General features: G+C 38.7%; 1 protein-coding gene across 1 annotated transcript in view; it reads left to right on the forward strand.

Annotated features, from left to right (window-relative positions):
- The window catches only part of LDB3 (LIM domain binding 3), a 127,539-nt gene that overhangs the window by 49,978 nt on the left and 61,349 nt on the right, over nucleotides 1-16,212 (forward strand). The window contains 2 exon segments of the mRNA XM_068399673.1: nucleotides 9,380-9,402; nucleotides 12,896-13,099. Of these exon segments, the coding sequence (XP_068255774.1) occupies nucleotides 9,380-9,402; nucleotides 12,896-13,099 (227 nt within the window).

Below are 16,212 nucleotides of genomic sequence, written 5' to 3' on the forward strand. Positions count from 1 at the left end.
TGTGCAAGTTCAGTGTCTAGTTTAAACCATAAATTCTCTTGTACGTTATTGCTGGTCTGATTGCAGCTTCCACTAATTTTCAAGCACGTATTTTTTCTTTGACTGCTATGGTCACGGTTTTTTGTGTTTTAGAAAAATAAGCATCCATTCTTTTACAAAGATGTAAGGACAGTATAAAAACCCCAGAGTTCTTCACCATGATAGAAATTTTTCTACATTCCACAAGTAACATACATTTTCTCCTTACTTTCTTGAGCTGATCAATGTTATGGATGATACAGGTTCTGCAACCATAATTATAGCATCAACTGAGCTGTAGGGCTATTATTGGAAATAAGTGTTTGACTGATTTGCAGTTTCACTATTTCCTTATCTGACATTAATATCAAACTTGAAACAATTTTCATTCAGTTTAGTCAAATCTTTTTGATTTAGTCAAAAGATTTAGTCAAGTCTTTTTGCACAGGTGTGGCATAGCTGGAAGAAAGGGCATAACTAATGCTGAAAGCATTCACATAACAAGAAGAGTAAGCATGCATCCAAGGATTGAAACTAAGCCATCATCAGTCAGAGAGTTCCTGCAGCTTTTCGGGGGGAGGCACAACACAGGTGAAGGTTCAGCTCAGTGCAGTTCAGAGGGTTCAAGCTGAAGCTTTAAGGCAAAGCATAGCTTCAACACTTGTCCCTTGGCATAAAGGTATTACGACAATCTCTTTAATTGTAATAATATGACCATGTGTTGTCCTGTTTATGAAACAGTACTGAACACACTTCTTTCAGAGTCCCAGTGAGGATCTTGTAATGCTAATGATTTCTTTCCTGCCAAATTTGGCAACCTATGTGGCTAAGAGAAAACAGATGAAGAGATGATTTGACTTTTTAAGTAAAGCATAGGATGGAAGATCTCGCTGAGCCAAAAGCTATTTGTTGGATGTCTTTGAGCGGGAGTCATTTAATGCCACAGTGCCTCCATTTCCTTCTTTCTATAAAAAGTTTAAAGCAACAAGTGCTTATTGGGCATGTTGGGAGGCAAATTCAGTAGTATAGAGTTAAAATTATTCTCCCAGAAGTGCAAAAGGTAAATAAAGACTGTATGGTCGTAGCAATAGATAAATAGAACATGGGCTGTCAAAGGAAAAGGACCTGAAAAACTGGTATTGTGTCTTCTGATACAAATTTTTTTCTTACTTCTCTGATACATAAGAAGGAGTGTTTGCCTGTCATAGAAATTGAATATTTATAAAGAAAAAAATAATGTTTCAGAATGGAAATGGAGCTGATTTGTAGCTTCCTTCTATTCCCAAATGTTTGAGACTCCTCTGCATTTATCAGTTTGAAGCTCATTCACTGACATTACACTGGGAAATTAAAAGGCAGTTTTCTCCTCGTGGTAAAGGAATTGCTGCAGGATCACAGCATCTTTCTCGAGGGAAGAAGCCCATTGCTCGGTGTCAGAGCCTCCTCTTCTGGTCGGCTGGAGGGTGGCATCAGACTTGCGTAGTTTGAAACGTTAGCTTGCTTTTCCAGCCACAGAGACTGAGAGACAGAACGAGATGAGAGAGGTGGGAAACGGGAACGTTTGTTACTGTTGGCTGCATTTCATGGGATGTAAGGCTGAAAGCCGGGCTGCTGCTCAGTGTCACAAATCTGACCTTCACGTTCAGAAACTGTTTCAGAAATGATGCATTGATCTGTTTTTGCCATGAACTGGAGAAAAAAAATTTAAAATATCCTACTGGGAATAAATTGAATGAGAGATTCTTTGTCAATCACTAAAGGAAAGATCTAAATAAGCTGATTATTGGGCAGTAATTCTTTAGAAGAAGTTACACAGCTGCTCTCCTAGACTCTTCCTGTTTCATCCCTTTCCCCCCAAACACGGGGAAAACAACCACCTTAAAACTGCCATGAATATTGACTCAAAATGGAGAATGCTAACCTGGCACTGCTGGCTTCCTAGAATTGTAGTGTTGAGTTACCAGCATGGTGCTATTCTAGATAGAAATTGTTTGAGGAGTGAAACCAAAACTCCATTCATGTCAGAAAGGTGAGCAAAATCATCGACTGTCATTTTTTATGGTGGTCCTATAATTTTTCCTTTGCCTGCTGTTGGTGTCCAGTAACACCAAAACTATGAAAATGCATTAGGATTAAGGAAATATCTGTCGTTTCTCTCATTAGCAGTTGAAACTGATACTTTATAATCAGATCTCTGTACATGTCCTTTTACTATGGAGTTTAGAGAGGAAACCCACAGTTAACTTAGATAAAAGTCACAGATTTTTGGGGGTAACTAACAAATATAACTCTGGCATATCCTTTTTCTTCTCTATTGCCTCTGTATTTTTTTAAATATTTGTTTTGTTCCCCTCTGCTGGCATGTAAAACTCATTTGCGCAAGTGGTGACTTAAATTATGAACATGGCCTCGTGCGTTTGTGCCTCTTTTACCACACATTTTTAGAGAGAATACCTGTTTTCTGTTTGTTTGATGATACTTGGAAGCTTGCAGTAGGCCACTTGTTTGCTGTTTTCTATGTCAGGGTATAATGACTGAAGTATGTAATTCAAATGTATTTATTTTCAAAGGCATAGTCTGAAAAATGCTTTTAGAATGATCTATTTCAACAGCCTCAGGCAGCTATTAATGCCAAATAAAATTTCTTCCTGTTTATTACTGACAAAAACGTTCTCAGTTCATTTTATCATCTGCCTTACATTTTTGATTCAAAACATCTTAAATATATTTAATGTTATGATTAATTATATCCTTAGACCTTTAGGGGTGTTTTTGCAATTAATTTTAATTAATCAGGCCATATTATCTTGATTTTTCAAATGTAATCTCCCTAAACTTAAACATGCAATATAGAAAAATCCAAGAGGAGAATTATAAATATTATCTTTCTAGTGAACCTCTCAAATTATAGAGATGTTAAAAATAATTATTAGAATCTTGCTATTCATGTTCCAGTTACTGAGCCTTTAGAAATTAAAGAATAAGAAAACTGACAGTAAAGGTATAAAATGCCCTCCTGAAAGTGAAGTTTGTATTCCTCTTTGATAAAATTATCCATACTGCAGGTAGGCAGACTTCCAAAAGGTATAGAGCTGTGATCGCTACACGCTGCCAGCAGCGGAAGGAAATGAGGCAATTTAACCCTGAGGGTGCTCTGTGCTTCCCGCAAAGGGCCGAGAGCCCTCCAGTCCTAGGGGGTTAGGGGGTGTTGCACCAAGAATGAGCTTGAAGCACTGACAGGGTGTTTTAAGGCAACATGAGCACAGATGTTTTACATGAAACTTCCTCACAGCTCATATTAAAACTTATTATTTCCTGCACTGTGTTGCGGAAAAAAGCAGTATTTTTGTGTTCTGATGTTACCTTTTATTTGGTCTCGCTAGGCTGCATTAACAGCAAATCATTTGTGAAACTGAAGCATAGTACTGCATTTTTCCAGGATGAGCTTTGGTAGAACATTTCTAATTTGAGCACCAGCACAGACTGGTGGGGATAGCTATTGTAGGAGAGAATTCCCGTGACTTTGACTAGAGACAATACATGCCTGCTGTCCTAATTAGGAATATTATCTGGGACATGACTGTAGGATCACACACTCATCGTCTACATAACTCACACACACATTCCTTCCAGTGGAAATTATGCAGAAATGATCAGAATAGCAGCATCCTCTTCTGTTGTGCAGTACCTGTTCTTGAGTCTTGCTAGGTCTATCTGCTAACCATGCTGCATGGCCTAATTAGCATGAACCAGAGCCAATGAAAGCAATGCCAATACAATAACTTGAAGTGTACTCATGGAAAATAGAATGGTGTGGTTTAGAATCATTATGTTTTTATAAATAATGGCTTTGACTTCTGTGTTTTTATATTATCTCAAATGATTCTGACCTCAAGACATTATTTTAAGATTTCTTAATTATCCTAGAAATTAATGGATTGTGTTGTCGTTATATAAAATTATTGCTATGAGGTTGACTAGGTAGCAAATGCTTTTTTAATGTTAAGCTGTATTTGTTGATTTCAACTAAAACCCAGTAAAAAAATGCCTGAGTATGTTTTGCTTCCCTCATTTGAACAATGCATTTCTTTGTTGAAAATCTTCCCTGAAAAGGTTGGATGCTTTGGCCCCAATCTATTTATTGCAAGTTATCAATATGTTTAGAAAGGCAGTAATTGCAGTTATGTTATTTTTGCATGTGTTCTATGATTGCTCTTTTCTTTTTTCTTTCTTGGCCTGCATGTTTGCTACTACAGGAACCTGCTTGGGAAATCATGGCAACAGAACAACCTTCAGTCCTCTAACTAACACGGCGACTGGGCCTATGGGATAGTATTTTAGCAACCAATGGAACGTTTCAGGCTACCTCGACAAGCAAGAGATCAGCTTTTCAAATAGCTCTTCCTACTTAAAGACTACCAGCAGTTAGATCTTCCATGTCCTCTCAGTCTGTGACTCCTGACATTTCACCGCGCAAAAGAGTAATCTAGGTTCAAAACTAAGCCCTGTGTTGACTGATGGCACTAGTCCTTTACACCAGCTTGAGCCCTGCAAGGCAGTATAACAACCCTATTGGCCTTTACTCAGCAGAGACTCTAAGGGAAATGGCTGAGATGCATGAAATTAAGTCTCAACCGAAGGGCTTCGGAAGGTGGACTTCCTAGAGGGTAGGTAATATGGTAAAATATTTAATATTTCAGTAAGTAACTAATTTGCTAAAAAATGAATGTAATAGTACCTACCCTAATGTGCATTTGTCTGGTAATCATAAACTAAGGTCTGGAACAATCATTAAGTTTTCCAGTACCCCTCCAAAGCATAGACACAGTACCATTACAGAATAACTCTTGGTCTTTGGTATCTGAATTGCAGTACAGATTGGCCAATAGTCACCAGAGCATGAGGAGGAACACTGTGACTGAAGTAACTGTGATCATCTCAGGGTTCTGGCATGTAGCGATTTAAACTAATGCATGTAGTCTCATATCACTGTCGGCCACTACAGAAGCTGCTATAAAACAGATCTGATCTCTGGTACTTTCCTAAAGAGAAATTGCTTTGACCAGCAAATCTGACATGCTCGTCTACTGGAGCATCCTGCTATAATTCCTGCCTTAATATATTGGCATTCCTATGCAAAATGAGTCAAAATGGCAATATTTGAATCCTCTGGTTTGAACATTTGTCTGTCTCACATCTGTTAGCTTTGCTCTTAACTTGTATATAACAAGGAATGATCTCTAGGTACTACCCAGACAGTTTACTCCCATGCTGTCAAGGCTTTCAGTGTTACTGTATTGCAGATCAACTGGTTTTTAGTAGGTTTGGTGAGGTGAGGAGCTTGGACTACAATACATGAGAAAAAACAATGAGAAACAGGTTTTCCTAATTTTTCTGCCTTCATGTATTAATTTGCAAACAAATCTCTAATTTGTTTATTCGTGTTTATTTAAAATTAAGATAAATTTCTTCTATTGAATACAAGGAAAAGTGTACTTTCGACACTAGGGACTTGGCGATATGAGGAAAATAGAAAATTTAGGCAATCCACTCGAGGTCTGATAGCAAATGTGAATTTTCAAGTACTTTATATCCTATTGCAGAAGCGCTTTGCAAGAGCAAAACCAGGGGGTTTTAAGCTGTAGCAAAGTAAAGATATTTTATGTCTTATAAAAGATCATATATACATATTCTAGATTCAAGCGGTTTAGATGATTCATTGTAACTCTCTTGAGCACTCGGCATTAACAATCCTAATTAACTTATCTGAAAAAATCCTATCCTCCCTTCTCATACTGGATAATTAAGGAAGGCAATTAGTATTTTAAAGAAAATAATTCCAGTTAACAAGCAAGATCAGCAAAATAAAGCTCAGAATGCTTTTCTCTAAATTTACAGTTTTCTTGAGGAAAACTAAGGCGTGTCTTATTTCAATACGCAGGGTTTCCTGGGAGTGTATCTCGCTATCTTTCTCCTGCTGTCTTCACAACCCTCCTTAACATGCAAGGGTGAGGGTGAAGGGGCTGTATTTGGATGGCTCAGCATTCTGACTATTTCTTTGTTATCAAAATTGCAACACAGCTGCATCCATCACTCACCGAAGTCAATGTGAAACATTCTGGTGATTCCAGAGGGCATCGCGATAGGACTGCGTAATATGACAGTGATTGCTGGGGTGCAGAAAAGGTGTACCTGCAGCAAACACGTCACTGTCTTCACTCTGCTGCTTTTCCATGGTTTGTGTCTCCTTTATATGTGCGTGTTAGTGCGTGCCTGTGGCAGTGCACTGAATTACAAAGCAAGGTTCTTTAGAACAAACACCTGAGATTTATTTATTTTTAAGTTTGAACAAAATTTTAGGGAATTGCTGTCTATCTGCTTGTAATATTTGTAGCACTGGTGCACAAATAAGAAAATTTATGAGAAATCATCTAACTGTTCTATTAAAAAAAATTCAGCCTTTATCCTGCAGCCAAGGAACAATCTGAAAAGATGAAAGAGCCCAGAGCTACTAAGTTCATGTCTTTTCAGGTAATTCCTCTGAGATTTGTACATCTCTGTTTACACGCAGAGAAAATTCAGAGTTCAATAATACTGTCACTCCCACTTGAGTGTTACCCATGAAGCGAGAGGCATCTTTCCTGCTCTGTGGAGAGTAACATGGAACCTGCAACTGCCTTGGGACTTGGTATCATCCATGATAGTCTCGATCTCCTTGTGGATATATGTGAAGGAGTGCACAAAGAAAGCACTGTGAGCTCTGCCACATCAGCTCTGCACTTCGTTGTGGACATTCTTATCACATGGTACAACATGAGATGCTGCGTAAAGATTGTGAAATTACGGTGCTCCAAAACTGTGAATTTATTATGCATTCATGAATGTGCACTTAGCAGTATGGTAAAAGCTGTAAGAAAATTCGGGTTTGGGGGTTGATCTTAAGGTATATTTCGTATCTCAGTTTGGTGTCGTTTTCACCAAATCATTTAAACTTAATTGTGTGAATTGCTGTTATAGGTTTAGCTAAACCCTTTGGAAAATCCTATCAGCAAGCTAAAATTAATTTTGAGATTGTTTCCTTGATCTGCAAAGAAGCATCGGTTTCAGTGATACACTTTTACATTAAAACTTCATCACCCTGGCCCAGGGCGAAAAATAGAGGTGGCCTGTTAAGAGTGTGGAACTTGATGTGCTGAAAGCTCTGGAAAGGGGGAGTATTAATAAATACGAAGAGTGAGTCATAGCCTGTAACATGGGGTTCTTTTTCATTCCAGTGTAAGTTATTTTTCACATTGTAGGTCAAGGGCAGTAAATACCTGTCCCACAAGTACGTGCCAGGTGGCTTGGGTTACTAGCTTCTTACTGTGTGACCTCTGTGAGCAGCAAGTTGGGTGTTTCATACATGTCCGTATTTAGAACCAAGCTGAAATAATTCGTGGGTCTGAGCTGGAGAGAATTTTCTCATCACATACTAAACGTAAGGAGAAGTAAAGCTTTACTCTTTTTGAAGGAAGCTGTAGTAGCCTCTTCACATCTAAAAAATCTTTACTGAGACATGTGGCTTTCGAGCTGTTCTTCGTGTGTGCACATAATGATTTTTACCTTTGAACATATTTTTGTATGCAAACAAGTGGTTCCTCTAGTTAAGGTGTATTTTAGGGACAGTAGTTCTGCCTTTAAAATATTATTTTATGTGTAAGGCAGAGGCCTGGATTAGAAGATTAAAGCAGGCATCAGAGTCCACTTCAGAAAATGATACTATTACACTATGTTTCGTTGTCAATGAGTGCCCAGCTGTCCTGTGCATACCTAAAATGGATATAGGATCACTGATGTGCTTACAGGCTACAGCTTGTTCCTAATATATCTCAGCTGGTTCCTGTAACAGACTGATATGTTTGGCGTAATGTAGGGTTTATAAAGTTAGAAGAATATTCTCGAATCCGAGAGTCTGAAGAACAGCAGCTGCAGAAGGTGCTCTGTGATTGCTTTTCCGTGGCAATGCAGAAGCGCAAAGCCTTTACTGCAGCTTCAGCTCATTAGAGTGTTTTTGATCATGAAAAAGACAGCTGGATGAGCCCATGCAAAAGGACTGTATGTAAAAAATACCAAAGGTTCTGCAAGGCAAAAGCAGGAGGAGACAAATCCACTTTGAATGTCACTCTGACAGTGTAACATTCCTGTCCAGTATCAGTCCCAGTCCCAGAAATGTTAGAGCAGCAAGTTGGAAGGTTCTGTGCCCAGTTCTGTCAACGGCATTCTGTGCAGCTGAATAAGAAGAAATGTTCGTTAACTGATCCTGGACTCTCTTCCTTTTTATTTTGGGCAAAATATGATGAATTACTCTTCACCCAAGAATATAAGAGCAAAATATGGGTATTCTAAGCTTTGAAAAAACAAATTAAATGTCATAGCCCATTAATGCTATTCGTGCAACCAACAGAAAGAGTTATGAGCAAATGACACAATATTGCAGTCTGAGCACACTATCTCTTCATCACCCCCAGCTTTGGCCCACGTAAGGCCTACGTTGAGTTTTATATTGTGTTTCTTTTGGAATTACTGTACAAGCCACTGTCACTTCTTGTTTATGCAGCAAAGCAGGATGTGGCATGAACATATGCTTTTTCACACTGTGTACATACCAGATAGAATAAAATATCCTGATATGGATATCCAAAAAACACATAATGCACGGACTTGCTTCATTTCACATGGAATAAATTAGGAATGACTATTCTGAAATTAATTGGCTTACACTACCATTGGCATAATGTAGGTACAGTCAGATTTAGGCCAAGAGTTTGTTAAGTACAAAGGCATTTTCCTTGGTTTTAGATTTAAATCATCTACCAATATATTCTCTGGATATTCTCCAGCATGTAAAAGACCAAAAGATCAATCTTGCAATACCAACTCTGAGGGTGGCCTGAGGAGAACGGATTTAATCCCTGAATAATTAGTATCTGAGGGAAGAATATAATCTCTACCACTCGTTTGCTATTTCCAGATGAGAACATGCTCTGCAAATGTTTCTTTCTTCCCTCCGCTCCCTCCCCCATACGCTTTGATAACGGTACTTTTAGGGATGCCCAGCAATACACTCACGTTCAAGGGTCAGCCAAAATGCTATGGGACCCTACTAAATCCTAGGAGATCTACTATAATCCCTACATTTTTTCCCTTCTTAATCATGTTGGGGTTTTCAGGGATATGTTTAGGTTTTGTTCTTATTTGTAGATGGTCTGAAAAAAGTTGTAGTAATGTTCGTAAATACCTTTTGCCCTTTGCACTCTAAAAACTATTGACTTTTTCTGTTTGGTTGGTTTTGATGTTGTTTGTTCTCTTTCTCTTCTTTTAGGTGATAACCAACACCGCTGCCAAGTTAGTATCGCTTCTGTGTAGTGCCAAGTATTTGTGTTATGCTGTATGTGTGAAGATTTGTTTTCTGGGGTAGCATGATCCCTTGTATTCCTGCTGTGTCTGCTTGCAATGGAAGTATTTTTTAAAAAACCTTATTGGTATGGCAAGCGTCACGCGCTGCCACCGGTGTCCAGTGGTGCTCCCTTCTAAGCACGCCACGTGTTCGGCATTTCTTGGTGATGCTCTAACGCTGCAAATGGAGTCAGCATCTGAGCTTGCTCAGTTTTTGTAAATGCTTTCAGATGTTTTCATCTCTATACTCCAGGTTTAATTCCTCCTAACTCTTTAAGTAGTCTTCAAACCTTCAGGTTTGGGGAGCCTTATCTGAGCCTTTTTGGGGGGTATTATTAGTGATGTATTTTTAGCCTTAGCATTAAATTAATTTCCAAAGTCCCACTCCACTAAAATTCAAATTTAGGTTGGTATGAGATACTTATATGGAAAAGATAAAAAGTAATTTACCTTAGTAAGCATATTGCCCAAATAAGAAGCAACTCCTGATTTGAAAATGTGATTGATCTACTTCATTTAGGAGTTCAGCATCCTCAGCTTTGATCTTTAGTTTTCTAAGGGCAGAGGATTTTCTCTAAAATTGCTCTTTGTGTCTCTGAACTGAATGTTGTCCAGAAATTGCTGGAGAGACTGGGTTAAATTCAGCGTAAAATAAATAATTATATTAGTTAAATGTCAAATCTAAACTGACAAGGGAAGGTTAGAATTGGTAGAATACATAAAGTTGAAATAATATTTAATGCATATAATTTACACTGGTCTGGCATACTCTGTTGGTTTTAATGAGGTGTGGGTGTGATGTCATGCCAATGATGTAACTCCTTTGGAGTGATGAAACTTTAGCCAATTTACATGGATAATTATTCTATTACAATTGTCTTGGAAAGCAGAAGTCGCATTATAGGGATGTTTTTAATCTTACTTGCTCTGGGATTTATTTTTCCTGATCCTTTTCCAGCTTGGTAGAAAAATCCCATTCATTTTGCAGAGGTGCTCCAGCTGTCTCTAGGGTCTTACCTCTGCCACTTTGTCCTGGAGCCCAGCACCCCTGACAAGCACTAATATCTTCTGTTTACTTCAAGAGTTATAAAGAAAACTCTGCAGTTGAAAATCTGAACCCTTTTATTTTTATGGGAATCCTGTTAACTTTAGTGCAAGTTTTGCCTTGGTATGTGTAATGTGTCTAAAACCTCTTGAAAGACATCACTGAAACTGTTCAAATACCACAACTGAAAGCCTAAATCACTCCTGCCGCTACTGTTAGGGAAATATAGGCTGTTCTAAGATTACTAGTTTTTATTTTTGTAATTGATTGTGGAAACCAATTGCTTTGAACTTTATTCTTTAAAAGTGGCGTATTTAACCTCTGTCTTCTCATTCACACAGTCTTCTCTGATCTTGGGTTTAGAATCTCTTCAATATTTCTGACAATGTGGGGGAAAGAGAACACTAAATTCAAGATCTTGAGGACCTGTGTGTTCCTAATTATCGTGTGATCGTTCAGGGTATTACAAAGAAAAGAGAGACCATTGTTAAAGTAAGGCACGTGCATGCTGAAAAGTCAAGAGTAAAACAACCTGCGCCTCTGCACATCACCCTTCAACAGATGATGTCAGTACAATAATAACATTGTCACAGTTGATGAATAGTTAATGGCGAGATATTTTAAATGTGAAAATGTCTTTGTAAAAAGATGACTTTCACTTTTTGAATGCATAATGCAGCTTCCTGGTTCCCTCCCTTATAATGTCGGTGTGTGTAACTGAAGGCTGTGGCTGTAATACAGCATGTGCATATTTATGTGTCTGTTCCTTGAGCATGTGGCTGTTAATGTTAGAGCAAGTATTTTGAATCATGTGTGACTGTCTCTCTTACTGTCCATCTTTAGTCAGGGCATCCCACCAAACAAAAGGCTGAACACATAGTGGAATCCCCTGGCTGGGTTGAGAGGTGGCCCATCACCTTTGGTAATCTCTGGAAGATTAAGTCAGACGGCTGCCAGCTTTACTTGATTTTCTTTTTCCTCCATGCTGGGCTGAGGGTTCAAATTTAGCACTCAAACACCCTCTGTGGCCAGTTCACAGCAGACAGGCACACTAGTGGTTCCTTGCCAACCAGAGAAGCTGTTGTTCAGTCACATGAAAAAATCCAGCGAAAGACTTACTATTAGCTAATAAACGTAGGCTGTAATGGTTTTAAACTGAAAAGCAAAATTGTTCCAATCAAATGGGATTACATTTTTCAGAATTTGTTTTTAGGGGGAGATATATCCACTTCCAGCTGTTGGGCCCAGTTCAAGATGAAACCTCTGTGAAATATCCATTATTTCCCAAAGGCTGGAATTCTCAGTTGTGCCCAGTTCGGCGAGCGTATGGAACCTGTACTGCTGGCATCCTCCTGCTGCTGCCGCGATAGGAACAGCAGACCAGGGATCCGTCTGATCGCCCATAGGTTAGAGAAGAGCAGCTACTTCAGGGACTGACAGCTGAGGTTTAGCTTGCTCATTGGAACTCCAGGCAATACTCAGTCCTAACTCTAGGACTAGAACAATGTACAAGTAGGAGGTACAAGGAAGCCAGGTGCTCTTTAGCTGAAGTCTGACGTTAAACTGACTCGTTCTGTTGTAATGGGAGCTTCAGTTAACTTGCTCATGGCTCAATTTCTCACATAAAAATCCTTCCTCATAAATGGAGCCACTGGAAAATGTGGCAGTTACTCTTGCAGCTGCAGTTGTCCCGCTGATTGCAATGTAGGGTATTTTGATCTGAGACTGAGCATTTATCATGCTATAGCAACACTGATGGCTGGCTGTACAGAGATTGGGGGAAGATGAATTTAGTCTTTGTGAGGAAAGCTTTGAAGATTAATAGGCGCAAGTACTAAAGTTCGCTATGAGTAATAATCCAGGCAGAAAGTACTGGAACCTTCTAAATAACAGAGGGCCTGACGTCTGTATGCCCCATTGCACTTTCTAGTGCTAAGACCCTTCTGAACGAATGAACGGACGTGGTAAATAAACTGGGAATTCTCTGCAGTATGTATGTACGTCCATGGGCACGCATATGTATGCGTGGGTGTGTGTTTTTTATATACACTTTTATGTATATATGCATGTAAGAATAGAATTTAATATATGAATTATCACATAAATACTGAGGGATTTGTCATGATTTTTTATACACTGACAACTGTTTCACCTTTTTTTCTCTTTATACGTCTGTGAGCCAACATAAAAATGTCATCCGTGAGCACAGACAGCTTTTAACTGTTACTTGTTACTTATGTTGTTGTCTCTTACCATCTCACCAGAAGCTTTTGTCGTAAGATGCCGTGAACAGACATGCATGCTCCTCTGTCAGTGCTTTTTCTCTCACTTAACTGTCACGCCTTTCTCCTTTCCTCCCCTCCCTTCCCTGTTGAACCTCACTCTTGCATAACCCAGCACGGACTCCGCGGAGCGTTTCAACCCCAGTGCCCTGAAGGACTCGGCCCTGTCTACACACAAACCCATTGAGGTGAAAGGCCTAGGCGGCAAGGCTACCATAATTCACGCCCAGTATAACACCCCGATCAGCATGTATTCCCAAGATGCTATCATGGATGCAATTGCAGGGCAGGCACAAGCCCAGGGTGGAGAACTTGCTAGGTAAGGTTATGTCCTTGTGTTGAATGCTCTGTCTCTGCATGATACCGCTAACAGTCCCTACGTGCATGACATGGCAGCTCTTCCTGGGCTCTGGAGTATCTTACACGTGAAAAATACAAACCGGCCCTAGATGGTGTTTGAAAGCATTTCATCGTTTTGAAGTTAAAATGATGGATAGTTAGAAAATGTAACATTTCTTTTGTGGTATTCTTCCTAGAACTGGTAACCCACAGAAATGTATCTAGTGCTCTGTGTATGACATTGGCTGGCTTTTCATTTATGATGACTGTGCTTTGTAATAACCACTGTGTTACATGCATAACTCGCAAAGAATGGGAAAGCGGGGGTGGAATTGTTATTGATAAGTGAAGAATGCAAAATATTTACTTAGTACTGGCTACTGTTTTATTCTTCAGAATGGAGCGTTGTGCTGCATTATCCCTATCCCTAGTTTACATACTCTAAATGTGTCTTACACTTATCCTTTGGACTCTGGCAGAATCCATTGATCTTTAATAATTCTGCTTTTCCAATGCATGATTCTGGTAATCTTATCTGATAAACTTATCCACAATTGTTATTATGACTTAACTGACATTACATATGCGATGAAAGTAGCCAGGCTTCTCTCTTATTGGGTATCTTTCTGGCCAAAATAGAATTTACCTTCTTTTCAAGTGACACCAAAATATAGGTATAGCAACACACTTCAACATAAGTTTCTTTTCAATGTGTTTGCTGCAGGCTCATTCAAAATGTAGACGGTTTATGTATTTGCTTGTGCTCCCTTTTACTGGCCATTTCTTTTCTCTTTTTTTTAATTATTTTTTTTTCCCCACTAATTTTTTGCACCAATATTATCCTGTTGTTCATCACAACTCTCCCTAATAATGGATCCCAAACAATACCTGTAGTTGGTTTTGATGATGACTCAGTGAATCTCCACAGGTGGAAGCAGACTTGTATTTCCAATTAGCAAAGTACCATGAAAGAAGTTCATTCTGTGTTCTTTACAGTGCTTCACATCTTTATTATATGAGACATTTTATGATATATTGGCATTTTCTACTAAACACTGTAACATTATATAATGCAAATAGTAATGTCTAAAAATGTTACCTATTTAAATGATCAGATGATTATAAAATTTCACTGCTGAGCACATGGATCCTTCTCATTTTATAACAGCAGGTAAAAAGAACCTCTCAAATGCAGTTCCAGTCACAGGAGCGGCTCTGCTGGACTGGAAAACACCATCAGCTGTTCCCACCCGTGGAAGAGATCAAAGCACACTGGGCTGTGGGGAGAGGAAAACACCCTGTGTAGAAAATCCCATATAGGGTGAGAGAAGTCCAAAGAGTGCAACTAGAACTGGAAGATCAGCACACTTTCCAGGGGGGTCAGGGATTTGTCTCAACACGTAGAATTGTGAAGTAAAGAATCTGAATAATTAGAGGCTTGAATCATAAATCCTAAGGTGGCAATGAATTATATTAGTATATACATACATGTTGGAAAGAGCCAAATGAATGGATACATAGAAAAAAAATAAAAAATGGATTTTCATGGACTGTTGAGTCATTGCACCAGTAGCAGCAAGAGCTCTGTTCTAACTTTTTTTTCTTATTTTGAACATGGACTCTGCCTATCATGTGGGTGTTTTTGAAATGAGATGATTATTGTCATTAACCCTTTTGTATCAGAGAGTTCTAGTGGAACCTTATTCTTTGCAGACAACTCCATGACTATGTTCTCCTCTGTAATGTTGCAAAAAAACGTTCTTCTGCAAGATCCACTATATAAACTACCATTTAAGCTTTTCCTTCGTTTTGGAATGTGACTCCTAAGCCTAACATTCACCTCGCCACAGAAGAAAATAACATTTCTGTTCCTATGTGCAGTCAGGTGCAGGGGACTCTCTTAAATCTACTGTCCTATGAGCTACAGACTGTTTTGTAACTTCTTTTTTTTGAACTCGTAACACTTAGTGACTAAGCCATTTTCTCAGTAGATTGTATTGTTACAATTAACACAGCGTTTTTAATCTAGATATAAAGGCAAGGTTTGTGCTGATGTAACAATGGCCTACCCATTGACTGATAGTCATTAGATTAAACCTGTGACTCATTTCCTTAAGGTGTTGCTTGGACTTCTGTGATATTTTAACTTCAATTTGCAGTGGAAACTGAGGATGTTCTGTAGCTTGCTTAGTTCATCAAGTCTGAGATAAGATTATGCTTAACGCAGAAATATTTGTATGAGGAGTCTGTCATATAAAAGCAGACCAAATTGTGTACTGATTCATTTTGTCTCAATTCTTTGCCTATAATTTTGTCTCAGCACTTAATTACTCTTGTTTGGGCTTTTCATTTTCCGTTAGAAATAAGCCCTGAAGCCACAAGGTGTCTGTAAGATGGCAAGTGTACTCAGATTGCAGATCTAAAGGGCTTCTGTTCTTTTTGGCAGACAACAGCTGGAAACACGGCTTACTTATTTTATCAGCGATGAAGAATAGACAGGCTTAAGATAAGAATTCATTTTCTAGTTTGACCATTTGAAATCAGTGATGTTTTACCTTAAGTCAGTGAGATGCGAATCAGGCTCATGTCACTTAGAAAATAACCCACATGTACTGGATCACTGTGGAAAACACAAAGGAAAGCATACAAATTATTTATACTGCAGTTACTCAGACCTCATGCTGGAACTTAAAGGTAGAAAATTTTGAATGCCCTGACTTTATATCTTTTCTCACTCTATGTTGCTTTGTTTTAATTGCTTTTGCTATACCAAGAACCAAGAGTTGGTTGCAGTAAAACCATGTGGTCAGTACATTTCAAGTGCGTTTCTGTCAAACCTCTTCTAAATTCCATTATGCAGTTTTAGCCAAATTCGCAAGTCATATCTTTATCAGGATTAAGATCTAAGAGTTCTAGTAGCAGAATCAATAACGTGATTGTACAAACTAAAGTCTCATCTATCCTCTATAACAAGTCAGCTTGGCTGGATAATTTACCAATCTGCATGAACTGTGTGTGTGTTGGGTTGGGGTTTTTTTACCTCTTAGAGGTTTTTTTGAATAGTTGGAATCAGTCTAATATCCAAAGTCACAA

This window comes from Nyctibius grandis, chromosome 4 (genome assembly GCF_013368605.1).
Source record: "Nyctibius grandis isolate bNycGra1 chromosome 4, bNycGra1.pri, whole genome shotgun sequence".
NCBI lineage: Eukaryota > Metazoa > Chordata > Aves > Nyctibiiformes > Nyctibiidae > Nyctibius > Nyctibius grandis.